Raw genomic sequence first — 24,972 nt, forward strand, 5'->3', positions numbered from 1 at the left:
GCTGACCAGATGAGAAATCTGTTCCGGGACAGAAATCTTAGTCATGGTCAGAGCACTACAAGGATGAGAGTTACAGTGCTGACATTTACTCTGGTTATTTCTTCTGTTCTCAATGTGTTTATACTTTTCATTCAGAACTCACTGAGAGAGTTCAGTTCTTAAAACTTAGTATATAACTAGAATGAAAGAAGTCATGTTTAATTAAGCATATATGAAAGTTAACGCATTTTTTAAAAAGTTCCAGAAGTGCTCAAACGGAAGGATAGGCGCATGTCAAAAGGACCCGGGAAGCAATCTGAAAGAGCCCTCAGTGGCCAAATCTGGAACAATTTGAGCAACACAATAACTTACATAGTATTTGTATGAAGTAAATGTCCGTGAGTTCATACTGATAGATGATTAAATAAATAAATGGGGCAGAAGAGACAAATTTCCCATACAGAAGAACTCTAAATAATTTATAGATATTCCCTCCCCCTCAAATGGGTGGAGTTTAACACCCCTCATCCCTGGAATGTGGCCTGTACTTAGTGTCTTCTTTCCAGAGTACTTTGTATGGGGGTGAGGGCAGGCAGGTAACTGTAGTGGAGAAACCTGGCAAAAAGGTTACCTTGGTCAGATAATCTAGGTTATCATCAGTATGTTATATTGATAGGATCTGTCCTTGACATGATGTGATAAGAATGACATTTCACCTTAGTCTTCCTGCCAGTAACCCATAATTGTAGTGTGGTCATGAGGAAAACACCTGACAATCGCAAATTGAGGGGCATACCACAAAGTACCTGACCGGTGCCCTTCAAAACTGTCAAAGTCGTGAAAAACAAAAAAAGTCTGAGAAACTCTCAGACCAGAGGAAACTAAAGAGACATGATTGTTGAATAATTTGGGATCTGGGTGGGATCCTGGAACAGTTTAAAAAAGACACTAGGGGAAAACTAGTGAAATATGAATAAAGTGTGGAGTTTAGTTAATAATATTCCAGTGTCGGTTCCTTAGTTGTGACAAATATACCATAGTAATGTAAGATGTAAACAGTAGGAAAAACTAGGTGAAGGTTATATAGGAACTCTCTGTGATATCTTTGCACTCTTGTAAGTCGAAAATTATGCTAAAATAAATTTATGAAAACAAAGATTCAGCTCAACTCTTCTATACAGGTTTGTTCAGTGATGCTTGAAAAGTGGGGAACTTTTCTGTTGTGTGTATGTATGTACATGATCGTTTGCAGTTAAGTCGTTTCTGACCTGTACGTGTAGAAGTGAGGGACACCCCATCCCAAACATGTAGTGAAGAAGGACAGGACGCGGGGGTCTCCAGTACGGGGGGCCTGCTGCGGCAGCGCTGGGGGAGGTGAGCAGAACACGCTGTCATGCTTCCAGTCCCTCTTCCATTCTGAGCTCACCATTGATTGGTTCGTACCTTACGGAAAGTAACTTTTCATTAAAATCACTGGTGATGAATTACAGGTTTAAAAGAAATAAGCCTGGGATCCATTTTTTTTTGTCAAGAATGAGATGTCTACCGGAGATCCATGGTCATGGGTCGAGTTCCACAGCTTTTGCAACGTGTTGTCCTTTCGGGTCTTCAATATTCCATACCGGAAGTTTTCTTTAAAAAGCATGTTCTTTTTCTCTAGTCATTATTCAGTTTTCTTCTTCCCCAAGATGTGTGGAGTTTAAGTGTCTGAGTACATGTTGTATGTGTTCTGTGAAAGAGAAATTCTCTGAAGAGAGAGATCATCTATCTGTGTTTCTTTGCAGATGAGAAATTTGAAGTTCATCAGATTAATTGACTTACTCATGGTCAGATTATTACTTAAATAGAGCTGAGACTACGTCTCCAGGTATCTTGTTCTTGCCTTATGGTTAATGAAGAGGAAGGGGTGAAAAGGGAGGAGGATCGCAGGAAAAACTGGAGCAAAATGTGAAAGGTTATTGGCAGGATAAGAACATTTGATGTTTCTCTTATATTCTCTAACACTTCAGATAATTTAAAGACATTAATGAGCATCTTTATGCGTGGAAAATTTGGCGGGGGATTGTTTCAGTAGGATGACTTCTGGAACTGACATATAGTTCTAAGGGAATGAATACTCTGGCTTTTTGATATAAATTATGAAATAATTGTGTAAAGTAATATATACTATCTCCAGTGTAGGTAAAGATCAGTCTTTGAACAGTTTGTGTTTTTCCTGTAGTTTAAGAGATAGAAGATGATATCGTAATAAAAAAATTTTTTTTTAATTTGATTTGGCTGGATATTTCTTCACATTTTACCAGTATTATTCTGCGACTTGTCTTCTTATGTTGTTGAACTGTTTTTATAAATACAAGTATTTTTTCCTAGTCCACTTATCTTATTTAGTTACTGTGTAAAAATCACGTTTTTCTTTCATTGCATCTATAGACATTAGCCTTCCGGTGTGCTGCTACGTCTCTAGAGATACAATATGAATTCAGTTCATTTTTTTCTCTTTTGTTTCTTGGTTATGTGCCACATACAGAAGGTAATAAAGGAATGGGGGAAGGAAAAGAGGTATTTCAGGCAAGGCAGACACTACATCCAAGCTGAAGGAGGCGTGAAGCTGGGCATAAGTATATCGTATGTTGCAGGTATAAAACATTTAACCTTCCAGAGAATTTGTGAATGCCATGGTACTAGATTACCCAAAAATTTATGGTACTCCTTAAAGGACCTTGATGGTTTTAGAGCAGGAAAAGCATTATATAACCAGTAAGTAAAACATCAGATTAGTATTTTCGATGAGATTCCAGTATCTGGATTTTATTGTTGTTTTCTTATGGTATAATTTACATACATTGAAAGTCATCCTTTTTAGCATAGTTCTTCAAGCTTTGACTTAAAAAAACAACAACATACGATCTTAAAACGCGATCTGACAATTAAGTTCGCGAACTCATCCTAGAAAAAGTGCTCCATACCTCATTGCTGAATATCACTACGGTCACCTTCGAAGTTCTCCCTTGGGAAGCTATGCACTGATGTCAGCGCCTAGTCCACCCTTCAAAGCAATTTTGGAACTCTTTTTCTGTAATGGCCATCAGAGCTGTCGTCGTATTACCCTTGATGTCCTGAGTGTCATCAAATGTCTTCCTTTTAATATTTCCTTTATCTTCGGGTAAAGAAAGAATTCACTGGGGGCCAGATCAGGTGAGTAGGGAGGGTGTTCCAAACCAGTTATTTGTTTACTGGCTAAAAACTCCCTCACAGACAGGACTGTGTGAACTGGTGCATTGCCATGATGCAAGAGCCATGAATTATTGACGAAAAGTTCAGGTCGTCTAACTTTTTCATGCAGCCTTTTCAGTACTTCCAAATAGTAAACTTGGTTAATTGTCCAGTTGCTACAAACTTATAATGAATAATCCTTCTGATATCAAAAAAGGTTAGCAACATCATTGCAAGAAGTTTGCGAACTTAATTGTCAGATCTCGTATAGTCACTTAAGATAAAAAGTAGTTCCATTACTCCAAAAAGTTCCATGTCCCTTTGTAGTCAGCCTCTACCCCACCCTTAGTCCCTAACAGCCACTGATCTGTCCCTCTAGCTGTGACTTTTCCAGAATGTCACATAAATGGAATCATACATAGCCTTTTGAATCTGGCTTCTTTTGCTTAGCATAATGTATTTTGAATTTTATCTATGTTATTGCTCGTATCAGTAGTTTGTTCCTTTTTATTGTTGAGTGGTATTTCATTGTATGGATTTCCCACATTCAGACCCCAGGGGAGGATCGCTTGGGTTGTGCCAGTTATAAATAAGGCTGCTGTGAACATTTGCATCCAGATTTTTGTGTGAACATAAGTTTTTATTTCACTTGGGTAAATATCCAGTAATGAGATTGTTGGGTTACATAGTGTTTGTTTTAACTTTATAAGAAACTGCCAAAGTTTGTTTTTTCCCCAAAGTGGGTATGCTTCATTGCATTCCTGCCAGCTGTATGTGAGAGTTCCAGTTGCTTGATACCAGCACTAAGGATTCTTTTTTTTTTTTTAATTTCAGTCATTTGAATGGTGTATAGTGGTATCTCATTACTTTCTTTACCTTGTAGACATTCATTTATTGTCCGTTTTCATGTTACTGTTACACTAACGGTTATCAAGCATCTCTTCCATGGTCTTCTTATAGCTAAGCTCTAATTCCATAAAGCTCTGATTGTTTTATTAATGTTATACAAAAAGGATCAAACGTGCTTTATAACATTTTTTAAAAACCCAGTGAAAAAATGTAGACAACATTCTTTCTCAATTTAAATAGATCTGTTATTTTTGTACTGAGCACATGAAGTACACATGGACAAACTTGGGAAGGGTATATACTAAAATAATCACAGTGGTTTTCTCAGAAGTGGGTCTCACTTTTAGAGTTATGATTGTATTTTTTTTACAAAGTAGTTTATTTGTCGAATTAAAGAAAAGCAAATTTTAATCTGGGGTTAAGCGATTTTACAGAAATCATATAAATAATACATCTGATATATTTTGCAGTTTACATGAGTTTGCTAAAACTCAGTTACCGCCTATGGTTATGTTAGCTCTTGGTGCTCGTATTTCAGGTTTTCTTAGTCTTCCAGTTTTTATAAATTGGTTAGTTTATAGTGACCATTGTATCCTTTTTTACAAAAACAATGCTATCTTAAATATTTATATACTTAGGTTCCTATAAATCTTTTTAAAGTATTTTTATTGCAATACTGATTTTTTGTCTTTGCCTTTAGCATTTTAAGATTACCAAGTGGTTTTAGAACCGATGGTTATTATTCTTTAGCTTATGTAATTATGGTTAGAGTATGGTCTTTACACTTATAATTAGACAATTATAATTCTTTAAGGGATTCTCTGGCTCACTGTATGAGTTTCATAAAAACTGTATAGGTCTTTGGAGGCAATATGTATTCTTATATGGGTAATAAACTTCTCTGTGTTTGTCAGTTATATTTTTCAAGTATCCTTTCTCCACCCCAAATCGCCCCCATCCTTGTCCCCCACTGTTTTTTAAATCTGCCAGGTGTGGAGAAGAATATGTCAACCTTCTACTATAATTACGATTTTTGTCAGCTCCTCGATTCCTAATAACCCTGAAGTATATACAGCAATTTATATACAGAGAAGTGTATAAATCTTCTTCGAACATAAAGATTTAGCTGTTATATCTTCACCATACCTTTTATTTTACACACACGTGCACACACACACACCCACACACGGTGCCCAAAGAATGTGTACATATTTTAAGAAATGAAAACTTAAAATTGTAATACTCGATATATACTGATAACAAAAGATGAAGTCATGTTTGACTTCTGCAATTACAAGAGGTGCTCAAAGTGGTTACCATCAGCGTCCAGACACTTCTGATTATGGCGAACTACTGCTTGGGCATAGGTAACATCTCTTAAAATGTGTATACATATTTTTGGCAGCCCCGGTATATATAATGAACTGTTGTCCTGTTAAACTCTCTTTTACTTAATTTTGCCAGTGATTAGAGGCATTATTGACATTTACTAGTCATGGACTAACTGTGCTAGTGGTTCAACAGTTTGCAGGACAATCCTGAACAAGAAAAAATTGTCTCATGGTCTGCATGACTCACAATATTCTGCCAAATGTTTACTCACAATATTCTGCCAAATGTTTACGTACTGGAAAAGAAAAAACAACAACTTTATTTTCTAAGCCTAAAGCCGAACTCTGTTTTATTTATTTTTTGCATGGGCTTGAGGTATTACAATGAAGTACACTGTAAATCAAGGGAAGATTATGTTGTGAAATACGGGAATTTTACAAAGAATTTCCCTGATTTTGCAAAGTCACATCACCAGTGCAAGGCTATTGGTGGTTTTTGGATTGCTACTCTTATATACTTGGTTCGATTATTCTATTTACAGTGTCATCATGTTTGAACATTTACATACTATTCAGTTTTTTCAAATATCCCCACCTTTTTGGGAGACTGCAGTGATACAAAGAAGATCTGACAATTAGCGAAATTGCCACAATGCGCTTGTATTGGCAGCACTGTACAAGCAGCTCAGTAAGGTTTCGTGACCTTGGTATATCAGTGTCTCACAGCTGTGTTTGTGTTGATGTGTGGTGGTGTCTTGCTCAGTGGTGTTAATTATTGTTGCGTGGTTTTGTGTGCCATCGCAAGAATGTCTGAGCTTGAATTAGAGCAATGAACAAACATGAAATTTCTTGTTAAACTTGGCAAGAGTGGAAGTGAAATCAGGGACATATTAGTCCAAGTTTGTGGGGATAATGCCATGAAGAAAATGGCGGTGTACAAATGGATTAAACCTTTTTCTGAGGAGAGAACATGTCACTGATAAAAAGAGGTCAGGGCGGCCAGTAACGAGCAGAACTGACGAAAACATTGCAAAAAGTTGTCGAACTGTGTGTCAAAATCATCGCCTGACTGTGAGAAGCATAGCAGACCAAGTAAACATCGATAGAGAAACAGGAAAATCTTAACTGAAAATCTTGACATGAGAAAGGTGTGTGCAAACCTGTTCCCAAAGGAGCCCTTGCATCATGACAATGCACCAGCTCACACAGCAATGTCTGCGAGGGAGGTTTTAGCCAGTGAACAAATAACTGTATTAGAACACCCTCCCTACTCACCTGACCTGGCCCCCAGTGACTTTTCTTTACCCGAAGATAAAGGAAATATTGAAAGGAAGACATTTTGATGGCATTCAGGACATCAAGGGTAATATGACGACAGCTATGATGGCCATTTCAGAAAAAGAGTTCCAAAATTGCTTTGAAGGGTGAACTAGGCACTGACATCAGTGCATAGCTTCCCAAGGGGAGTACATCGAAGGTGACCATAGTGATACTCAGCAATGAGGTATGTAGCACCATTTCTAGGATGAGTTCATGAACTTAATTATCAGATCTCGTATGTTAGAATACTTGATACTAACCTGCAGATCAGGTTTTTGTTCTTTTTCCCCCTCTTCCTTTTGTCTTGATTCAATTGGTAGGCCTTCGGGTTTTACTGCAGTGTCTGATCAATTAATCCTATCCAGTGTATCTTCCATTTCAGATACTATATTTTTCATTTTTAGATGTTCCTTTTTTATCTTTTGTCTTCCATTTCTCATCATGTACATGATTCATTCTATGTTCTTGAGCATATGGAGCATATTTACAACAGCTATTTTAAGGTTGTTGTCTGCTAGGACCTTAATTCTATCATTTTTGTCTTTTCTTGTTCTGCTTCTATTGGTATGTTTTTCTCCTGGTTGTGAGTCAATATTTGTCTGCTTTACATTTCTGGTGATTCTAGGTTGGATGCCAGACATTGTGAATTAATGTTGTTGAGTGTTGGCTTTTGTTCTAGCACGTAATTAAGTAACTTGAGATTAATTTGATCTTTTTTCTTTTAATTTTTTTTTTTTTTTAAATTGTGGAAGGGAAACAGGACTTTATTGGGGAACATTGTGTACTTCCAGGCCTTTTTCCCAAGTCAAGTTGTTGTCCTTTCAATCTTAGTTGTGGAGGGTGCCGTTCAGCTTCAAGTTGTTGTCCTTTCAGTCTTAGTTGTGGAGGGCGCAGCTCAGTTCCAGGTCCAGTTGCCGTTGCTAGTTGCAGGGGGCGCAACCCACCATCCCTTGCGGGAGTTGAACCGGCAACCTTGTGGTTGAGAGCCCATTGGCCCATGTGGGAATCGAACCGGCAGCCTTTGGAGTTAGGAGCATGGAGCTCTAACAGCATGAGCCACCCGGCCAGCCTTAATTTGATCTTTTTAAAGTTTGCTATTAAGCTTTGTTAGGACAAATTCAGTCTTTAGTGCTGACTTAGTCCCATCACTAAGATGATACTCTTCTGAGGACTCCACCTGATGCCTCAGTAATTACGAGGTTTCTCAATTCTGGCTGGTGGGAACCCTAACTATTCTGAGTCCTCATAAGCTTTTCTGCTGGTTCTTTTCCTGGGCAGTGCAGTGTCAGCCACATGTCCTCAGCTCCATCAACCAAAGCTTCTAAATGATCCCTGTTTAGATCCCTTGAACTCTTTCTCTGGACTCTGCCTGCAAATTCTAGCTGCTTCAGCTTTCCTTGAGCCCCCATTTCTGTTTCCACAACTCACTGAGATTGCTGGTGAGGGTTTGGATTCTTCCTGACTCACCGCACTGTCCAGGCAGCAAGTTGGGGCACATACAGGGCTGGCTTTTTCTCTTCTCTAAGGGGTTCATAGTCCTACACCCCATGTTGTCCACTGTCTAAAAACAGTTGTTTCCTATATTTTGTTTGTTTTCTAGTCGTTCACAGCAAGAAGATGAGTCCAGATTGTCTTACTCATGGCCAGAAGCAGAAGGCCAGTTACGGATTTTTAATTTTTACTATTGTCTTTCACTTTAACCTTTTGAAAGAGGAAATGCTAAGTTATTGCACATTCTCATTGGGTACTACTTCTTTGGATACCTTTGTTCATGCAGTTAGTTTTAGTGTTCTTTGTTAATCTTTTGTTTTTACTGAAGTAGAACAAAAAGAGAGAAGACTGAGAGTTGTGGGAAAGCAAATATCATTGGTAAAAAGATTAAGTATAGCTAACTTGTTAAGTTCATTTTTTTCTAGGTATGAAAGGTTTATTTCATATCTAGAATACCACACTGGCAACTGTTCTCGTAGCAAGTCTTTGCAGACACTCTTTTCACCAGACTAGTCCCTTTGAGATAATTTTCAGAACACAGAATTTTAAGAAACAAAGGTTATTCATAGAATTTTTGTGAACCTCATGATTATCTTAAGATTTACTCTGTCTTATGTCACATAAGGCACATATGTCTGAATTTTCAGTTTATTTGCTGCAGCAATGTTTATAGTATTTTACGAATTTCAACCTTTAAAATTTTCTTCTGTTATTTAGCTCTAGAGCCTAATCATAGCCAGAAAAACAAAAGAATCAAGGTTTGTTGGCATCCATTGGATGCTCTGTTAACTGTTTCAAATGGAACTTTCAGAAATCAACAGCCAAGATGGTTAAAAAAGCATAAGCAATTCCTCTCAGTTGCTGTCTCCCCTTTTTATTTTAAAAAGGAGGGAGCATCTTTACATATTTACTCAGTCTTGATGTCTTAGAATTCGTTTTGTAATTGTTTGTTTTGCCTTATGACATTCCGTCTTTGGTTTTCTTAAACATTGACTAAATTCTTTTCTTGGTTAACTGTTCATCTGTTATGGTTACATTCCACTTTCTTATGAGCCTCTTTTAGGGGTAGAATTTAGAATGTGGATCATTAAGTGTCTTGGATGTAGCAGGTGCTGAAAAAATACTTAGAGGGAGAGGCAGTAGTTGTAATGTGGTCGTTAGTAAATAGTATAAAATCAATGTAGTTTGTGTTTTATTGAACACAGGCATTTTCGCAGTGAAAAAGAGGCAGTAAACTGAACCCTTACACATTATTCCTTTATTCATCATTCATTGACTTACGGAATTCTGTGCTGCCACCCTATCCATAGGATTGTTCACACCTGCTAACTTTGAATCCTGGCTCTCACACTGGGTAGAGGTGTGATAGGCGAGTTGATCTTTCAGTGCTCCACTGTTTTCTTGTATAAATTAAAAGTGGTATATCCTAGTGGTATTATAACGATTAAATGAGAATGTTTGTAAGTGTTCACTCAGCACAGTGCCTGGCACATTATGTTTGTACATACATGTGCTTTGACACACTGGTTATGTCTTTGTAGCTACATAAACCGTATTTGTTATTTTAATGTTAATATACAATTATATTGATACACAAGAATAGCTGTTGAAAGGCATTTTCTGAAAAGGGCCAGAGAGTAAATGTTTTCAGCCTGTCCCAACTATTCGACCCTGCAGCCAAAGACAGTATATAAACAAATGGGCGTGTCTGGGTTCCAATGAAACATTATTTATAAAAACAGATGGTGGGCCACTGTTTTCCAACCCATGTAGTAGAGGTTACCTTTATATTTGCTAATTATTGGATGTTTGAAGTATGTTTGACTTTTTATTATATGGAAGTGTGTTTGACTCTTTATTATATGGGTAATACAGTTATAACCATTTCTGTACTAATTTTAATTGGTTTCTTTCAAATTATTTATTTGGGCCATAGTTCTGAAATGGAATTATAAAATCAGTGAGTAACCCATTAAAGTGCCTCACCATGCAAGAGCTGAAGCAGTGAGAGAACGTCGGAGCTAATAAAGATTTGGTTACTCGATAATGTAGTAATTATTGTTAATTACTACCATTTATATATACTGTTTATTAATTTTCTCTCATCTGATTTTTATGCTGAGATTATCATTTTTGAACCCTTGACTGTCTGGTTCTGTCCTATTCTATCTGTAATATTATAGCCCATGAGAAATAGAGAAGGCAGGTAACAAGAAGGGAACAGTGTGGTGTGCCTGATGAGGTAAAAACTGACCAGCAGTACATACTGCCATCGTCGTTCCCACCACCACCCCTAGTTACCGTTCCACACCCAAAAGAAAACAATTATTTCACCTTCTTAGGACGAAACCCAAGTGCTGATGGTGTAGAAAGAAGAAAGAAGAATTCCATTTTATATAACACACTCTAAATTCCTTGGGTTTTACTAACAGTATATAGAATTTAACAACAAAAGGTAAAAGCATTACGTTTTTTTACCAGAACTTTGAGTGTGCCTGTTAAATGCTGCCTTTCTGGAGCACACTTGGAGGTTGGCCTGTGCTTTGTGTTGGCTTCGTGCACAGGAGAGCCGTTGGCTCATGTTCTGAAGGGGAGCCCTTCCTTTCATTATATTAAAAGGTTCTTGTAGAAGATTAATGCAGGCACTTTTTCATTGTAAAATAACATTTTCATTGGTCATGGATAGGGAAGAGTCTTACTTTTCTCTTTAAAGGAGGGAGTCTTTTGTTCTTTGGTTTTGGTGCTTTATGTTGGTGGTTTGGAGAACATGACCCAGTTGATGTATTACACTGGGTCCTGCTTCGAGTTCCCTATTCTGGCTCTCACAGAGGTTAATGTCTTTGCCTTTTTTAAGCATGTTATCGTTACTTTCATCTCAAGAGTAAAGTGTTCTCAAGTAGTCCTAGCTTTCATTAATAGTTTGTTTTAAAACTCTAGTATACAGGATTCTAAATTTTCATGAAATGCGTTTGCATTTTCAGCCTGATCCTCCTGGGGGCAACCATCGTGTAAATAAGGTAGTTTTATTTTACTCAGAGTGCATCGTTGAAAGGTTCAAAATTCTCTTTGTTCTAGCATTCTTGGCTTGGCAATAGAAGTTAGTGTTCATTCTGAAATACATGTTTTAGACCTAGGCCGCCTGGTATGGTGGCAACTAGGCATATAGTGCTAAAATTAAAAATTCAGAAGCCCCAGATGGCAAGTGATGACTGTATTGGACACTACAGACATAGGAAGGGCTCTTCTATTATAACAGAAAATGCTGTTGGACAGCACTATTGTAGACTTTCTGCGGTCGTTACTGTGTAATTTTTTAAAATAGCATAGGAATCAGCATTACAAGAATATTTTCTAGGAATAGATTTATTGTTATGTTCAAAAACATAGATACCAGTATTTGGCCAGCCTGGGGTGTCTGGGTATAGCGCGATGTGGGAGCATGATTTTTAGAGCAACGCTTCCTCACCTTTTGCACAGCAGTATGGCACACTGAGATAAACAAGGTGTTCCCAGCGGGAGGGTTCAGATTTGGGTGCTCTGCAGAGAATCCGTGTAAACCGTAACCCATTCTAGACTCACCCTGTGCAGTAGCACATGTGGCTCAAAGCTCAGCTTCACGGTGTTCTCCATAATTCATTACTGGATGTTTTTTATGGTCTATAAGCATAATTTGATTTCATTCTCCCTTTTATTCATGCTTTTTACATGTCATATTCCCAGTGAGATCTTGTGAGGTCTTGGCATTTTATGACTCAGATAATCTTTAAAAGCATCATCCATAAAACTTGGAGATTTAATAGGTGCTTATGTACGTGGTGGCTCACACACTTGTACAGATGGCTGAGCATCCAGAAGTTACGGTGTTTCTTTTCTTTTTTCTTTCTTTGGGGGAAGGGATGAGGAACACCATGACATAGTGCCTGTTTAAATTCTGTCATACAAACCAGGAAAATAACTTACCTATCTGAAATATGGCTATCTTAAATGCATACGGTAGAAAAATCACAGCAAGAAGGTCACAAGTCCGGCCACCTACCCCTCCCATATATAAAATTTCTCTACACTATTTTAAGTAGTGGCTCAGTTGGCTATTTCTAAAATTTTCTCTTTGTTCATTGGCTTTTGGCAAGATAAATAGTAACAAATACCAGTGTCTTAAGAAAATCTATAAATTAAGAAAATTGTATGCCTTTCACCCACTGTTTCTCTTCCTCAGGTGTTTAAAGTGGGTTACTTTTATGCTGTAATCTTTGGTTCTTGTCCTTTCCTGATCAGCCTCTCTTGACACTTTAGGCCAGTTGTTTCTGGGAGTCCTCAGCCTGTTGCAAGCATTCTTGCTACAAAGCTGGATCAGTCCTGAACACGTGTCACTTGACTCTGGAATTCTCATTGTAAAATAACCATTCCAGGGATAAGAAGTGACACAATATAAGAGCAAATGTCTTATTATTCCTGTTGCAGCTTGCAATAAATTACTGGTCTTTTTTCTTCTTCTTCCTTCTCTGTCCCCACTCCCCTCGTCCCCCAGGCAGGTCCCCCAGGCACACACGAGTGCGTTCTCTCTCTCTCTCTCTCTCTCTCTCTCTCTCTCTCTCTCTCTCTCTCTCTCTCTCTCTCTCCCCCTCTCCCCCTCTCCCCCTCTCCCCCTCTCCCCCTCTCCCCCTCTCCCCCTCTCCCCCCCCTCCCATGTTCAGTGACTGAACTGTAGCGAGCTCTGAGTCAGTACTAGCTGCAGTACTTTGGGGTATTGTACCTGCTGCTTTACTACCTGATTCTTGTTCTGTCTTCTAGGAATAATGTAAGTGTGGAATCGCCGCCACCACCCTCACCCCAAATCTCCTCGACCCTTTTATTATAATGATCTCCTTACTGACTTAATCACCTTTAGATTTGCTCCTGTCCTCCTCACCTAAGGAAGATCAGGATTTCCCCTTGTTAGAAATGGAACCCATTGTGCAGTGCACCTGTCCCCCGTTTTTCATTCCTGCTCAGCAGAGGCTAATCATACCAGGATCATTTACACACCCTTTATTGAGTCTTAGCTATAATAGCTCATCTACATAACAAGGAGTTGTAATTTCTTTAATTTAGGTGAATGCTAAGTCTGGACCTAGGAAAAAGATGAAATGATTTAAATACTGAGCCAAATCTCCCTATTATTCCATTGGGTGAAGAGGAGAATGAATCTGGTGTTGGTGTCACCTGTGAGCATTTCACCAAGCCAGGAGCATATTCTAGAGTTCAAGGATAGGTGTTTTTGCTGCAGCATGATTTTTATATTCAAATTAGTTGGTTCATTTGATGGGTAGCCACAGAAGCCACAAGCTTATCAATGCCGTGGGGAAAATTGGTTGACTTGGATTTACAAGAGAAAGAATTTGTGTCTCCACAGTGATGGTGTCTGAAGGATTGAATTTAAAGAAAACTTTTACTTCGTATGATTTTTACCTCATTCCCTAATTTTTAGAACCTAACCTTCAAATAAGATGTGATTCCCTGTATTCTAATACTTAGTTTCTACTTATTTTCTCTTTTCTTTCTTTCTGCTGAGCTTTAAGTCAGAGATGAAGTATGTTTTTAATCCTTTTGTTGACTACAGAAAGCAGTACGGTACAGAGCACCTAATGGAATGGCTTTTAGGCACCTGCTGCTACGGCTTACAGAGTAGTCCAGTGCATTGTCTTACACCTTTGTGTTACATACGCACGCAGTGTAAACAGTACATTTATTCTTTCTTCCCGATACCACTGACTGTGGTGGGCTCTCCGGGCTAAGGTTTTTTAACCTGGAGGTGAGATGCTGTCCACACCCTCTGAAATTGTGTGCAAATTTTTGTGTGCACTTAACTATGTGCAGTATCTTGGGAGAGCATGTGTAACTTTGAGAAGGTTCTCAGAGAGTTCCAAATAGGTAAAATGCCTGGGATCTAGATAATGGCAGATGCAAAGAAAGGTTTCCAAAACCAAATGGGACTTGGAAAAAAATCACTAAAAAGAAAATTGTAAAATACAGGTGATGGACAGATTATTGATAAGATATATTGGTCAGTAAGTTTTTAAACTTAAGGTATATAGTGTTCTTTATTATGTAAAGTCACGTTGTTAAATTCTTAGAGGGAGTTACTGTAGACCAGAAAACAACCTTCTCTTGTAGAAAAAGTTCACTTATTTATTTAAAATGCATATGATAATCTTTCCTAATTTGGCATAATGCTTTATAGTGAAGAATTCATTAGTAACAATGGTGACTTGTCCAGTGTAATTGCTTTATCTTAATGCCCAAGTCTGTAACTTAGATTTTTTTCCTTAGCAAAATGGCTCTGGTGTCCAAAAGCAAGGACAAACAACCCCGATAATTTTATTTGAACTTGTGTGAAGTTAGCACCAACTTTGGGTGCAATGTTACTGATTCTAGTAACCCCTGCAGTGTTTGGGAGCTGTGGTATAAGTGTGTTCTTTTGCAAACATTTGTTTGAGAGGCCATGATTTGAATTTATTAATTCATGACTTCAAATTCCATCTAAAAGTATTTTTATATTTACGTTTTCCCCCATTTTAGTTATATCTGCTTTAATTTTAGAGGCCATCTTTGGGTTGGCATAAAGGAGCTTATGAAAATATAAGAAAGAAAATTGGCAAGATAATTATTAATGTTTAATGATGTTATCATATAATGTTTCACAAGTTGTTGATTTCTTTACATTCATGAATTTAGTATAATATTAATAAACCACTAGTATTTATTTTTGTTGTGTTCCTGTTTCTTAAAATAATGTCATACTGGTTTATTCTAGGGAAATGTGTTTTCTTTTTGGTGAACCAAAATATTTATAAAGAACTTTAGATATACTTTATTTCTTATGGGAGGTCGATAGACTTGGGATATGTTAGGAAAAACATGCTAAGTTCTACAATCCTAGTGAATTGGGGATAAAAGCTAATACCTTTTTTTTTTTTTTTTGATTATACAGCAGATATAATTTCGACAGTAGAATTTAATCATTCTGGAGAATTACTAGCAACAGGAGATAAAGGTGGTAGAGTTGTCATCTTTCAACAGGAGCAGGAGGTAAGTGTTTAAAGTTTAATATCTAAATTTCAGTTTGCTCTTGGGACTGGCGCTTGTGTTGCACTGGAGAATGTCATCAGACGGTAAATTGGCAGTTTTTAAAAGAAGTGTCTGTTTATCGAGCAGCATATCCAAGGTATAGATAGCCTTGTTTCTCTTAGCTTTGTGTGTATGTGTGTGTGCACTTGTGTATGTGTTGTTTTAAAATTTAAAACACAATGCTTTAATTGTAAAAAGATTTGGTTAGAGAAAGGGGTGGGAAGTGGTGGAATAATGCTAGATATTAACTGGTTTTAAAGCCTTGGCACTCATTGTTTTCCTCTTAAAACTTCATAAAGCAAAATAGCTTTGCTCTCTTCTCAATGCTGAGTTTACTTTGTGTAACTAGGAGTGGGAGGCTAGCTTAAAGAAAAAGCCACTCAATTATTTTGACGTCAAGTCATAGTAATACTCTTATTCTGATTTAAATTTAAAGGTTTTAAATGAGTTAGATATATATATGTAATGTAATGTATAAGTTCAGTACCCCTTTCAAGGTGACGTTGATTTGAAAATTGTTTCCTTGTCTTTTTGAAGAAAGGAATTTCTCATTGCAGAATCTGCCATTAAAGTGGGTTTTGTTTTGTTTTAGGTGCAAGAGTTAGGCACACTTCTAAATCTGATTGACAGGATTTCTCACTAAAATTTTATGCTAAAGAAAATTTGTCACACTAGTGTTTTCCCTTACGCTCCCCCTCCATTTGTAGATCAAAGTTAACTCTTTAAAATAATTTTTGAAACATCCTGCCCCCTCTCTATCTATAATATATTCAAAAAGAGTTCAAAGTAATGTGGATAATTGTAAGAGTTTACAACTAGATGTCTCCGTCATAACACAGAGTTAGGTTTTAAAGGATTGTGAAGTTCCTTCAATAAGCAAAGACTCTAGTAATAATACTACTACTTTGCACTTCTATAGCGCCTCTGACCTGAGGACCTCAAAGTGCTTTACAAACACTAATGAATTAATCCTCAAACACCCCAGTGAGGTAGGTAATTTAATTTTAAAAGAAATGATTAATAGTGTCTGCTTAGAAGATGCACATACACTAAATATGTCTCCTTTTATTATTATACTTGGTTGGAAGAAAATATGAAAATAAGACTCAAGTTTTTCTTGACAGAGAATGTTCTTTTGGGAAGGGGGATGCAAAATCAGTTTTCTGTTCCCGTTTTCAAGCAGCTCGAAACTTGACTATAAGAATCTTGAAATACTTAGAAAGTTAAAATGGAACCTTACAGATCATTACAATTTTCCTGTATGTACAAGTGAGAAAGCCCAAACGTTAGGGGATCCCTTGATTACTCAGTGGCAGAACTAAGCTAGAACTCAGTACTTCTGACATGTCATCTTTGCAGTGTTCTTTGATGCCCTTCATGTTACACAACCAAAATGTGGATGTTAATTTTGTTGTTCGGAATTTAGAGCTGGCTTGCCCATAGACATTTTCTGCCCTAGAATGCATTTATTTTTAATGAAAGTTAGTGGCTTTCTTCACTTCGGTTTTGTTTTAAAGAAACGTGTTTGGAGAAAAACGTTTTAAATTAATTTTGTTTCCTAAGCAGTTTCATCTTGAAGGATAATACACGGGCTTAACATTGAAGGATTCTGAAAGAGTCTGCGTTTTTAATGAGGGCTTTTATGTTATTTTAAAATCTAAGTTGTTAATTAAAAGCTAACAGAAATATTTTGCTTGAGAATGAGGTCATTTTCACCTGTAGAAGGTGGTTTGTTATTAAAGTCGAAATTAAATGTGAAAAAAAATGACTCAAATTTAATAGAGGAGATGTGTGCTTTAATAGGGGTTTGACAAAGGTAGTCAGAGTAATAGCTTAGTATCTTCCTAAAGGCTGTCAGTAATATATTGAATTAGAATTTAAGGTCTAACATGGAGTTACTGAAACTGTTAAGCATTTTCTTGTATCAGAAAATAAGGCCGAAAAAAGAAAATAAGGCCAAAAATTTAAAGAATCATTTCCTGTGATTCTTTTCTGAAACTTCACTGAAAATTCTAAAGCTCTAATATTTAAAATATATACTCTTATAAGAAGGAATGAGCAAAATGACTGATTTTTTGAGAAGGGCCACTGATAGAAAAAAAAGGACTTGCTTTTTTTCATCTATCATTCTTAACTGCACTTAAGGATTTAAGACAAGATTCATTATCTAGAACCTCAGATTAGTATCATGTCTTTTGAGAATTACTTAGTGTAACAATCAGTGTATTTTTTAAGTGATAGGTTAAAACACGGTGGTAGTAATAATTGAGTTTTCCTCCCTGAAACTTGATCTTACTACTATTAATAAGGTGCATTTTACACCTAACTTATTTTCTCCATTTTAAAGCCCTCTCCATACTGGAGCTTCTAATATAGTACTGTCTTCAGGACAATCTGTGTCTGCGTTACTGATTATAAATGTATGTACCTTACATCTCTAGAGGCACCTTCATTGCAGTACCTAACATATTTAGGTTTTTCATATGTATACATCTGTAAAATAGTGTTACATTTTGAAAAGTGGAAGAGAACTTAGAGATGGTCTTTTCCTAATTTTTAGATAAATTTTGGGGAAAATTTAATACAACAGGATTATAGTGCTTAGTTTCATAGCAAAGCTCTGTTATTAGAACTTGGATCTTTACATTTCAGTCCAGCTTCTTTTAACAACCACAGCTATTATAATACATTCCAGGGTACACTGGTGCCTATCCAGTGAGCACTTCATAGTCTCTGATAATGCCAGGCTGTTTGCAAAACACAATGGCATTTGCACTATTGGGGCTTTATCCTCTCACCTTCAGCTTCACGTTTGGCAAGCGTTCCTTGCAAAACTTCACTTGACTAGAGACCAGAATATTTTCACCCACTCTTTATGTTGTCCTTACTTAAGAAAAAAGATCATACAGTAGCAGCAGTGAACCTGCACGTCAAACTTTCACATCTTTAGCCCACTTTTCTGTCTCACTTTTACCCTTCAGACATGGCAGGTCCCCTTGCTTGTCATCTTTTTGGGTATCTCTTGCTGCCTGTCCATCTATCCCCCAAAGAAATCGAGTATTCATTTAGAGGGTCTTTATTCAGTTTGAGTATATTTCAGCCTGGTGATCCTGTAACATTATTTTGCTGTCATTTAATAGTATTTTTATAACTACTATATTTAAATAGTTTTTTTTGTTTGGCAGAATCTCTGTGACAGAAGTAGATCATGTAGGGAAATGAAGGCACACGGGTAAAGTGTTTGGCATGAAGTATCATAACCCACCATGTGGTCAGTAAGGGTTCAATTTGTTTTTACTAATTTATTTCCCAATTACAGTTGGCATACAATATTACATTAGTTTCAGGTGTACAACATACAGTGATTAGACATTTGTATACCTTACAAAGTGATACCAGTAAGAGGTCCACAGTTTTGATATCTAATCCATGTCTTGAAATAGGTGACCCATCTTATTAACTTGTTTTCATAGTTTATATATAATAACTTTTGATAGCAAAGTAGATACGTGACTTTTTTTTTTAATGGACAGTTGAGAAAGGTGGGGCGAAGGAAAGGTATTCCTTTTTTTCATTTCTTCCTGTATTCTTTCTAGATTGTTATGCTGCCTTTATTTTCTGTATTTGAGGACTGATGATGGTAACTTGCTAGGATTTCTTTCGTGTTTTTTTGTTCTTAATGTGATAACCCTGAAATTCCTTAACAGGATATAGAAGAAACCTTAGAGAACATGCTTACCACAAAAGACGGATGGTACTGTTGATATGATTATATCCTCTTTCTAAATTATTTTAAAAGACTAGAATGGGGCTCAAAATCAACAAGATGCAGTTCAACAGTATTCAATTTCATTTATACAAAGGGATTGATGTTTATTTAAGGGGAAGAACAGGGTGATGTGGCAGCATTCACTTAACATCATACTTAACTGTCTGCCAATCAGAACCGCAATTTAAACATGTCATGGGGAATGGATGAAGGGATCGAGGCTGTATAGCCAGAAGAAGAGACTACGAAGAGTCTTGATATTTAGGGATTCGTGTGGAAAAAGAGATTATTTTGTATATGGAAATAAATAAACAGGAGTTGAATGCCCATCTGTCAGGAATACTGAAAAAGAACACACAAGGAGTTTAAGAAAATACCACTATGGTTTCTTCCAAATCAAAGATCTATAAAATAAGGTTCCTTTTCTAAGCTACCATCCCTTAACTGTCTTCATTCTGCATTCACTCTCTGATGCAAAACCTTAATTGTGTTTTTCAGAGTACAAAATGTTACAATCACCTGGGGCATGTTTTTTAAATGCAGATTCCTAGAGTGCACCTCAAAACCACTAAATCTGAATTTCTGGAGGCCCAAGAATCTTGACGCTTGCTTTTTTTTAAAAGAGTACTTTGAGGGCTTCACCTGATAGAAAATGTAAAATTAAAATTGTCTGCATTCCAATACTAGGATAATGATAAAAACTCCAAAATATAATTTCAGGTTTACATTATCTAAAAATACTTTTAAACAGTTTTCCCAAGATAGAGTATGCATATAGAAAAATGCACAGAACCCTAAGTGTACAGTTCCATGAATTTTCACAAAATAAACACACTTGTGTAGCTAACTCTCCCCCATCAGGAAATGGGGTATTATTGGCGTGCCTGAAGCCTTCTCTGACCTCTCTCGTTGCTACCACCCTCCTTTCCCAAAGCTAACTGTGTTTGTTTGGCTTGTTTTGAACTTTATGTGTATATGGTACATGCGTAGAAATTGAGGGAAAATTTACAGGGTTCTTAACCTTTTTCGTGCCATTAGTACTTTCAGTAGCCTGGTAAATTCTGTGGACTTCTCAGAATGTTTTAGTTGCATAAAATACATAAGATTATGAAAGAAGTAACATTGAAATATGTTTTTCAAGGTATTTTAAAAAACATTGAGTAAGAATGTGTTTTTGTGCATGGACCTGATTTGTAAAACATGTCATTTTTATAGTGACAAAGACACGGGTATTGATAATACTATACTTTGTTGCCTACATCCATACTTAAAAGAAATGCCGAATTTCTGCTACAGATGAGTGAGAATAAATAGGTAAATTTCCACCGTATCCACGTTCACAAAATCCCTGGGTTCTATCCATGGCCCCATGAGGGTTGGGTAGTCTGTGGGCCCCAAATTTACAACCCTTGGTAATGCAGTCTCCTTTTACCAGTAAAGAAACTGGGAGCCCAGACAACAGGTTAGCTCATCCAAAGTCATACAGTTAACAAAGAGGTGAATCCTTCCTCTAGAACCACGTGTCCTGATACCCTGCCCGTAGCTTTTACCATGCTGACCTGCGTGTAGCGGCACCAGTTTATCTCATCCTTGGTTCTTTGTTTTGCTTCCCTGAATTATATGGACCTTAATTTCTACTTTTGACTCAAGTTTCACATACGTTTTAAGTTACTTGAAGGTAGAGATTCTGTGTCATTAAATCTGTATCTCTAGGACCCTGTGTGCATAATACTATAGTCTTACTTAAGTTTAAAACTCAGCATCCATATTAAACACTGAATTGCTATTTGTTATAGTTTTCTCGCACAGTAACATAACAAACCTTTTGAGACTGAGTAATTTTTAGTGTGAGATTTATGAATGTCTTCTAAAGTGGTATTAGTGTATACATATTTAATTAATTGGGTTATCTAATTTGGTATGAGTACGGTAATGAGACAGAGGTTCTGATGTTTACCCTTTTCGTGTCCCCAGTGTAGATTATGTTCTGTGGTATGCTCTGCATTCTTAATATTGGCAAACCCACTCAATAATAATTGAAAGTGCTATCTGAGGGTCCAAATATAACTGTAACCATGAATGATCAATCCAGATAATCAAGCTACTGGAACAAACAACCAAAACATATGCTTTCAAGATGATTCAATAAGGTTTTCTGTTTATGTGGAGAATAGTAATAACTACTGGGTTATTCTTAGTAACAAGTAATGTTAAACATTTCATTTGATAATTCATTTTTGTTTGAAAGAGTTGACTATCAATATCTTAAAACTTTTCTAATAGGTTCTTTGAACTGGACTTTGAATATTTTTGATGGAAAGATTTTTAATCATGTGATGATAGGTTAAAAGATGCAATTCTGAACATGGTTAGAATTCTCACTTTTGCTAAGGTATTACTAGTGTTAGCTGAAGAAGTTCACAAGTCGTCTCTTTACCCAATAGATTAAACTATATCCACTCACAGTGGCACTAAATGAAATAAGTAATCCCTGTGCACTAGGCTCGTAATATAAGAAGGCTCATTTCAGGAGTGTAAGCAGTTGTTGATGGGGCAGTGGGGTGAGGTTTGCTGGGTAATGCTGAATGTGGACTTAATGAGTCATAGAGCTCTGTAACTATGGAGTTGGGATGGGAGGTAGGGTCAGATGGTGCCGTTACCTTTATGAGATCTCTTAAAGAGATTTTCAGCAGTGAAATGACCTAAAGGCAGGCAGGGAAAGGGGAAAAGAGAAAGACAATATATCTTATTAAATAACTACCTGAGAATTGACCCTAACGTGGGAGGAGAAAGAAGATGTGCCTCAGCCAGCTGTTTCTGGCAAGCTTTTCTCATTTAATCTTTACTTTTTCGATGAGTACCCTTAGTTAAGGATGCTCAGGGTTTTGTTTTTTGCTTTTTTGTTTATAAGTTTGTATCTAGACGATTTAAAATATGGTAAATTAGTAATTAAATTGATCTGTGTTTCAATGTCACTTTTCCTAGTGAATTGGGCTAAATCATTAGACTTTATTTAGCTTTTCCCTTTTTTTCTTTTAAGCTTCTTTATTCCTTGAAAGCCTTTAAATACAAAAAAAAAAACCAAAAACAATATAATTGTATATGACATACAGGTAATGAATTAACCAGAATTTGCAAGATCAATTGGAATTGATTATGTTTGATTATTTTGAAATATTTCTTAACAGTGGTCCAAATATTTTTGTTTCCATTTTAGAACAAAATCCAGTCTCATAGCAGAGGAGAATATAATGTTTACAGCACCTTTCAGAGCCATGAACCAGAGTTTGACTACTTGAAAAGTTTAGAAATAGAAGAAAAGATCAACAAAATTAGGTGGTTACCCCAGAAAAATGCTGCTCAGTTTTTATTGTCTACCAATGGTAAGTGTAAATTTTTTCTTTTCACGTGCCCTCTATGTATACATATTCTGTTGGATACTTTTCCCTTTTCAAAGAGGAACACTTGTTTAAAGATCTCTGCAAATAGACATTTGGAAACATTTCTTCCCCACATAGAACGTAAACTGTTCCTTTTTTTGTCTTCCCTTTTTAAATTCTCCTTTAGCTTTTAAATTCTGTGAAAGAGATTCTTAGGTGTCAGTTTTCTTTTAGCACATCCCAGTTTATAGTGAAAAGAATGGGCTTTTACCTTTGGGTTTAGATCAGATTCTGTTTCTGCCACTTGTTGGCTTAGTCTTGGGCAGGCTACTAACACTGAGTCAAATTTCCTCATCTGCAAACTGGAGATAGTAATATCTATAGAAGTATTGTTATGAGTAATAAATGTGATAACTCCTAATGTATTAATTCATAATACGTGCTCAGTAAATGTTAATTTCCTTTCTTCCTCCTTTTTTAAGTGTGCCAAAACTCTTCAAAGAGTAGTTCAAACTGTAAATTCAGAATGCTCTGTTAAAGTATGGTCTCCATATAAGGATTCCCTTGAGGAGAGCACTCTTCCTACTTGATCCTGGTCCAGTAGGGACACAAACTGGAATTGACATACTTGCTTCTTCCCAACAAGCCTCATGTCTGGAAGAAGATTCGTCTTACACTAGTTTGCTTGCTCAAGAGAAGTCAGTAAGTGTGAGGGTTAGAACTGTGTGATGACTCTATCGTAATTTAACTCCTTTATGACAAGTTAAGAAGTGGGTCTTTTTTGTTTTTGTTTTTCTAAATTTCTTTTCACGAGTTGTTGTAACTTGGTTTATCCTTTGGGGGAAGGAATCTGAAGAGAGTCCTTAGAGTGACAGAGGGATACTTCCAGGTTCTGAGTAGCTATAGTCTGTAAAAATTTAGATTACAACTTTTTCGAGACTGGCACAAGGGTTGGAAAAAACCTCTCATATTTTCTCATCCCTTCACTATTCATAAAAACAGATTTTAGCATCTAGACCTTACCATTCTTTCCCACTTGCAGAATGGAAACTCAGTGACTTCTGGGTTGACATGGTGGGAAATGTGGAGTGCCCCTTTCATCCAGTTTAGGCGTCATCACCCTCGGTATCGACTTCTTGGCAGTGCATTCCACACATGCTGCCACCCTGACACCGTAGGCATCTACCTCCTCGAGCCCATGTTCCTGATCAGCAAAGCTCTCCCTAACCTGCCCACTGAAACGTGTACCCTCTACCCCCTCTCTTTTCACATAAACTGCATTTGCTTCTCTTCTTATTAAATGAAAAATAAATAGAAATAACAATTTAAAGCTTATAACTTACAACATCATAGATGGAAGTACTATATTTACTCATGTCATATATTGGCTTCTAATCTTGGTTCAGTTTTAATTTGTACAACAAGCTAAGTTATTTCAAATAGCACTTCAGATACTGCTTTTTTCTTTGACATCAAATAATACGTAATTATACCATTTATATAGTTTCTACTTTTGGAAGTAATCGTCCCAGGGAAGTGTCCTGTTACACATTATGTGTATTGAGTATTTGTTCTTAATAATTTGGCAGTTTCATTACTTACAGGCTGAATCATTTTACTTGTTATAAAGGGGAATATTTAAAATACCGACTGAAAGAGAATAGTGTGAAGCCCTGCATATCCATCACCCAGCTTCAACAATTCTCAGTTCTTAGCCAGTTTTGTTTCTCAAATACGTCTTCTCACCCTCCTCAGTATTATCTAAAAGCAAATTCCATTTCAACTTATTTATGGACTAAAACTTAAATGTCTTTCAATTCCCAGTTTATATCCATGTGTCTTCCTTGCAGGCTTTCTTGTGCTCCTCTGGTTTGAAATAAGTAAGGCAACATAAAACCAGATGAGCCTTTCTAGACACTAAACTCTCCAAAGGCTCATAAAGGAAGAGACACTGGGGATTCCAATTCCAGTGGTTGGGTCAGGGGTTGTGAATCTTTGTAGTACTTTTCTGTAGACTCAACAGTGTCTCCCAAATAGGTTAATGTAAATTTGAAAAATGATTGATTAATAATAAAAGTTATTTTAAAGGACACTACCCAGTGCATTGTAGGTTTTGGTCTGTTTGTTGTTGTCAATCAATACTAAATAAAATACAAGTATTTGAGGGTTGCATTTTTGTGTGTGTGCTAAAAATAGAGTCCAATGTAGAAGACTAGAACGGGTATGGGAATTTTACAAACCGCTGTGTCTGGATATGGTGGGATAGGAAAAAGGATGGGAGGAATAGGACTTCAGGTATATTTGAAAAGCTTTATTTTTTTAAAAGAGAGAAAGCAATTTTGGGAAATGTCAACATCTGTTAAATCTGAGTAATATCTGTATATTACTTTATATATAAAGTAATATACAGAGTTTTTCTCCATGAGATGTAGCGTAATAATACCTCCTCTCCCCAAATGTGTAATGGGTCTTTATACTCATAAAAAGATTAGAAACTACTGTGGGAGAATGGTAGGAAAGATGACCAAATCTG

At 36.6% G+C, this 24,972-nt stretch overlaps 1 protein-coding gene across 2 annotated transcripts in view; it reads left to right on the forward strand.

The window, feature by feature from the left end:
* Positions 1–24,972, forward strand: part of PPP2R2A (protein phosphatase 2 regulatory subunit Balpha) — a 72,573-nt gene that overhangs the window by 34,809 nt on the left and 12,792 nt on the right. For both annotated transcript variants that reach the window (XM_019714899.3, XM_074338222.2), the window contains 2 exons: positions 15,154–15,251; positions 22,277–22,442. In XM_019714899.3, the coding sequence (XP_019570458.1) occupies positions 15,154–15,251; positions 22,277–22,442 (264 nt within the window). The remainder of the gene's footprint in view (positions 1–15,153; positions 15,252–22,276; positions 22,443–24,972) is intronic.

The sequence above is a fragment of the Rhinolophus sinicus genome, chromosome 15 (assembly GCF_057876585.1).
Source record: "Rhinolophus sinicus isolate RSI-liver-muscle chromosome 15, RSI-T2T, whole genome shotgun sequence".
Taxonomy (NCBI): Eukaryota; Metazoa; Chordata; class Mammalia; order Chiroptera; family Rhinolophidae; genus Rhinolophus; species Rhinolophus sinicus.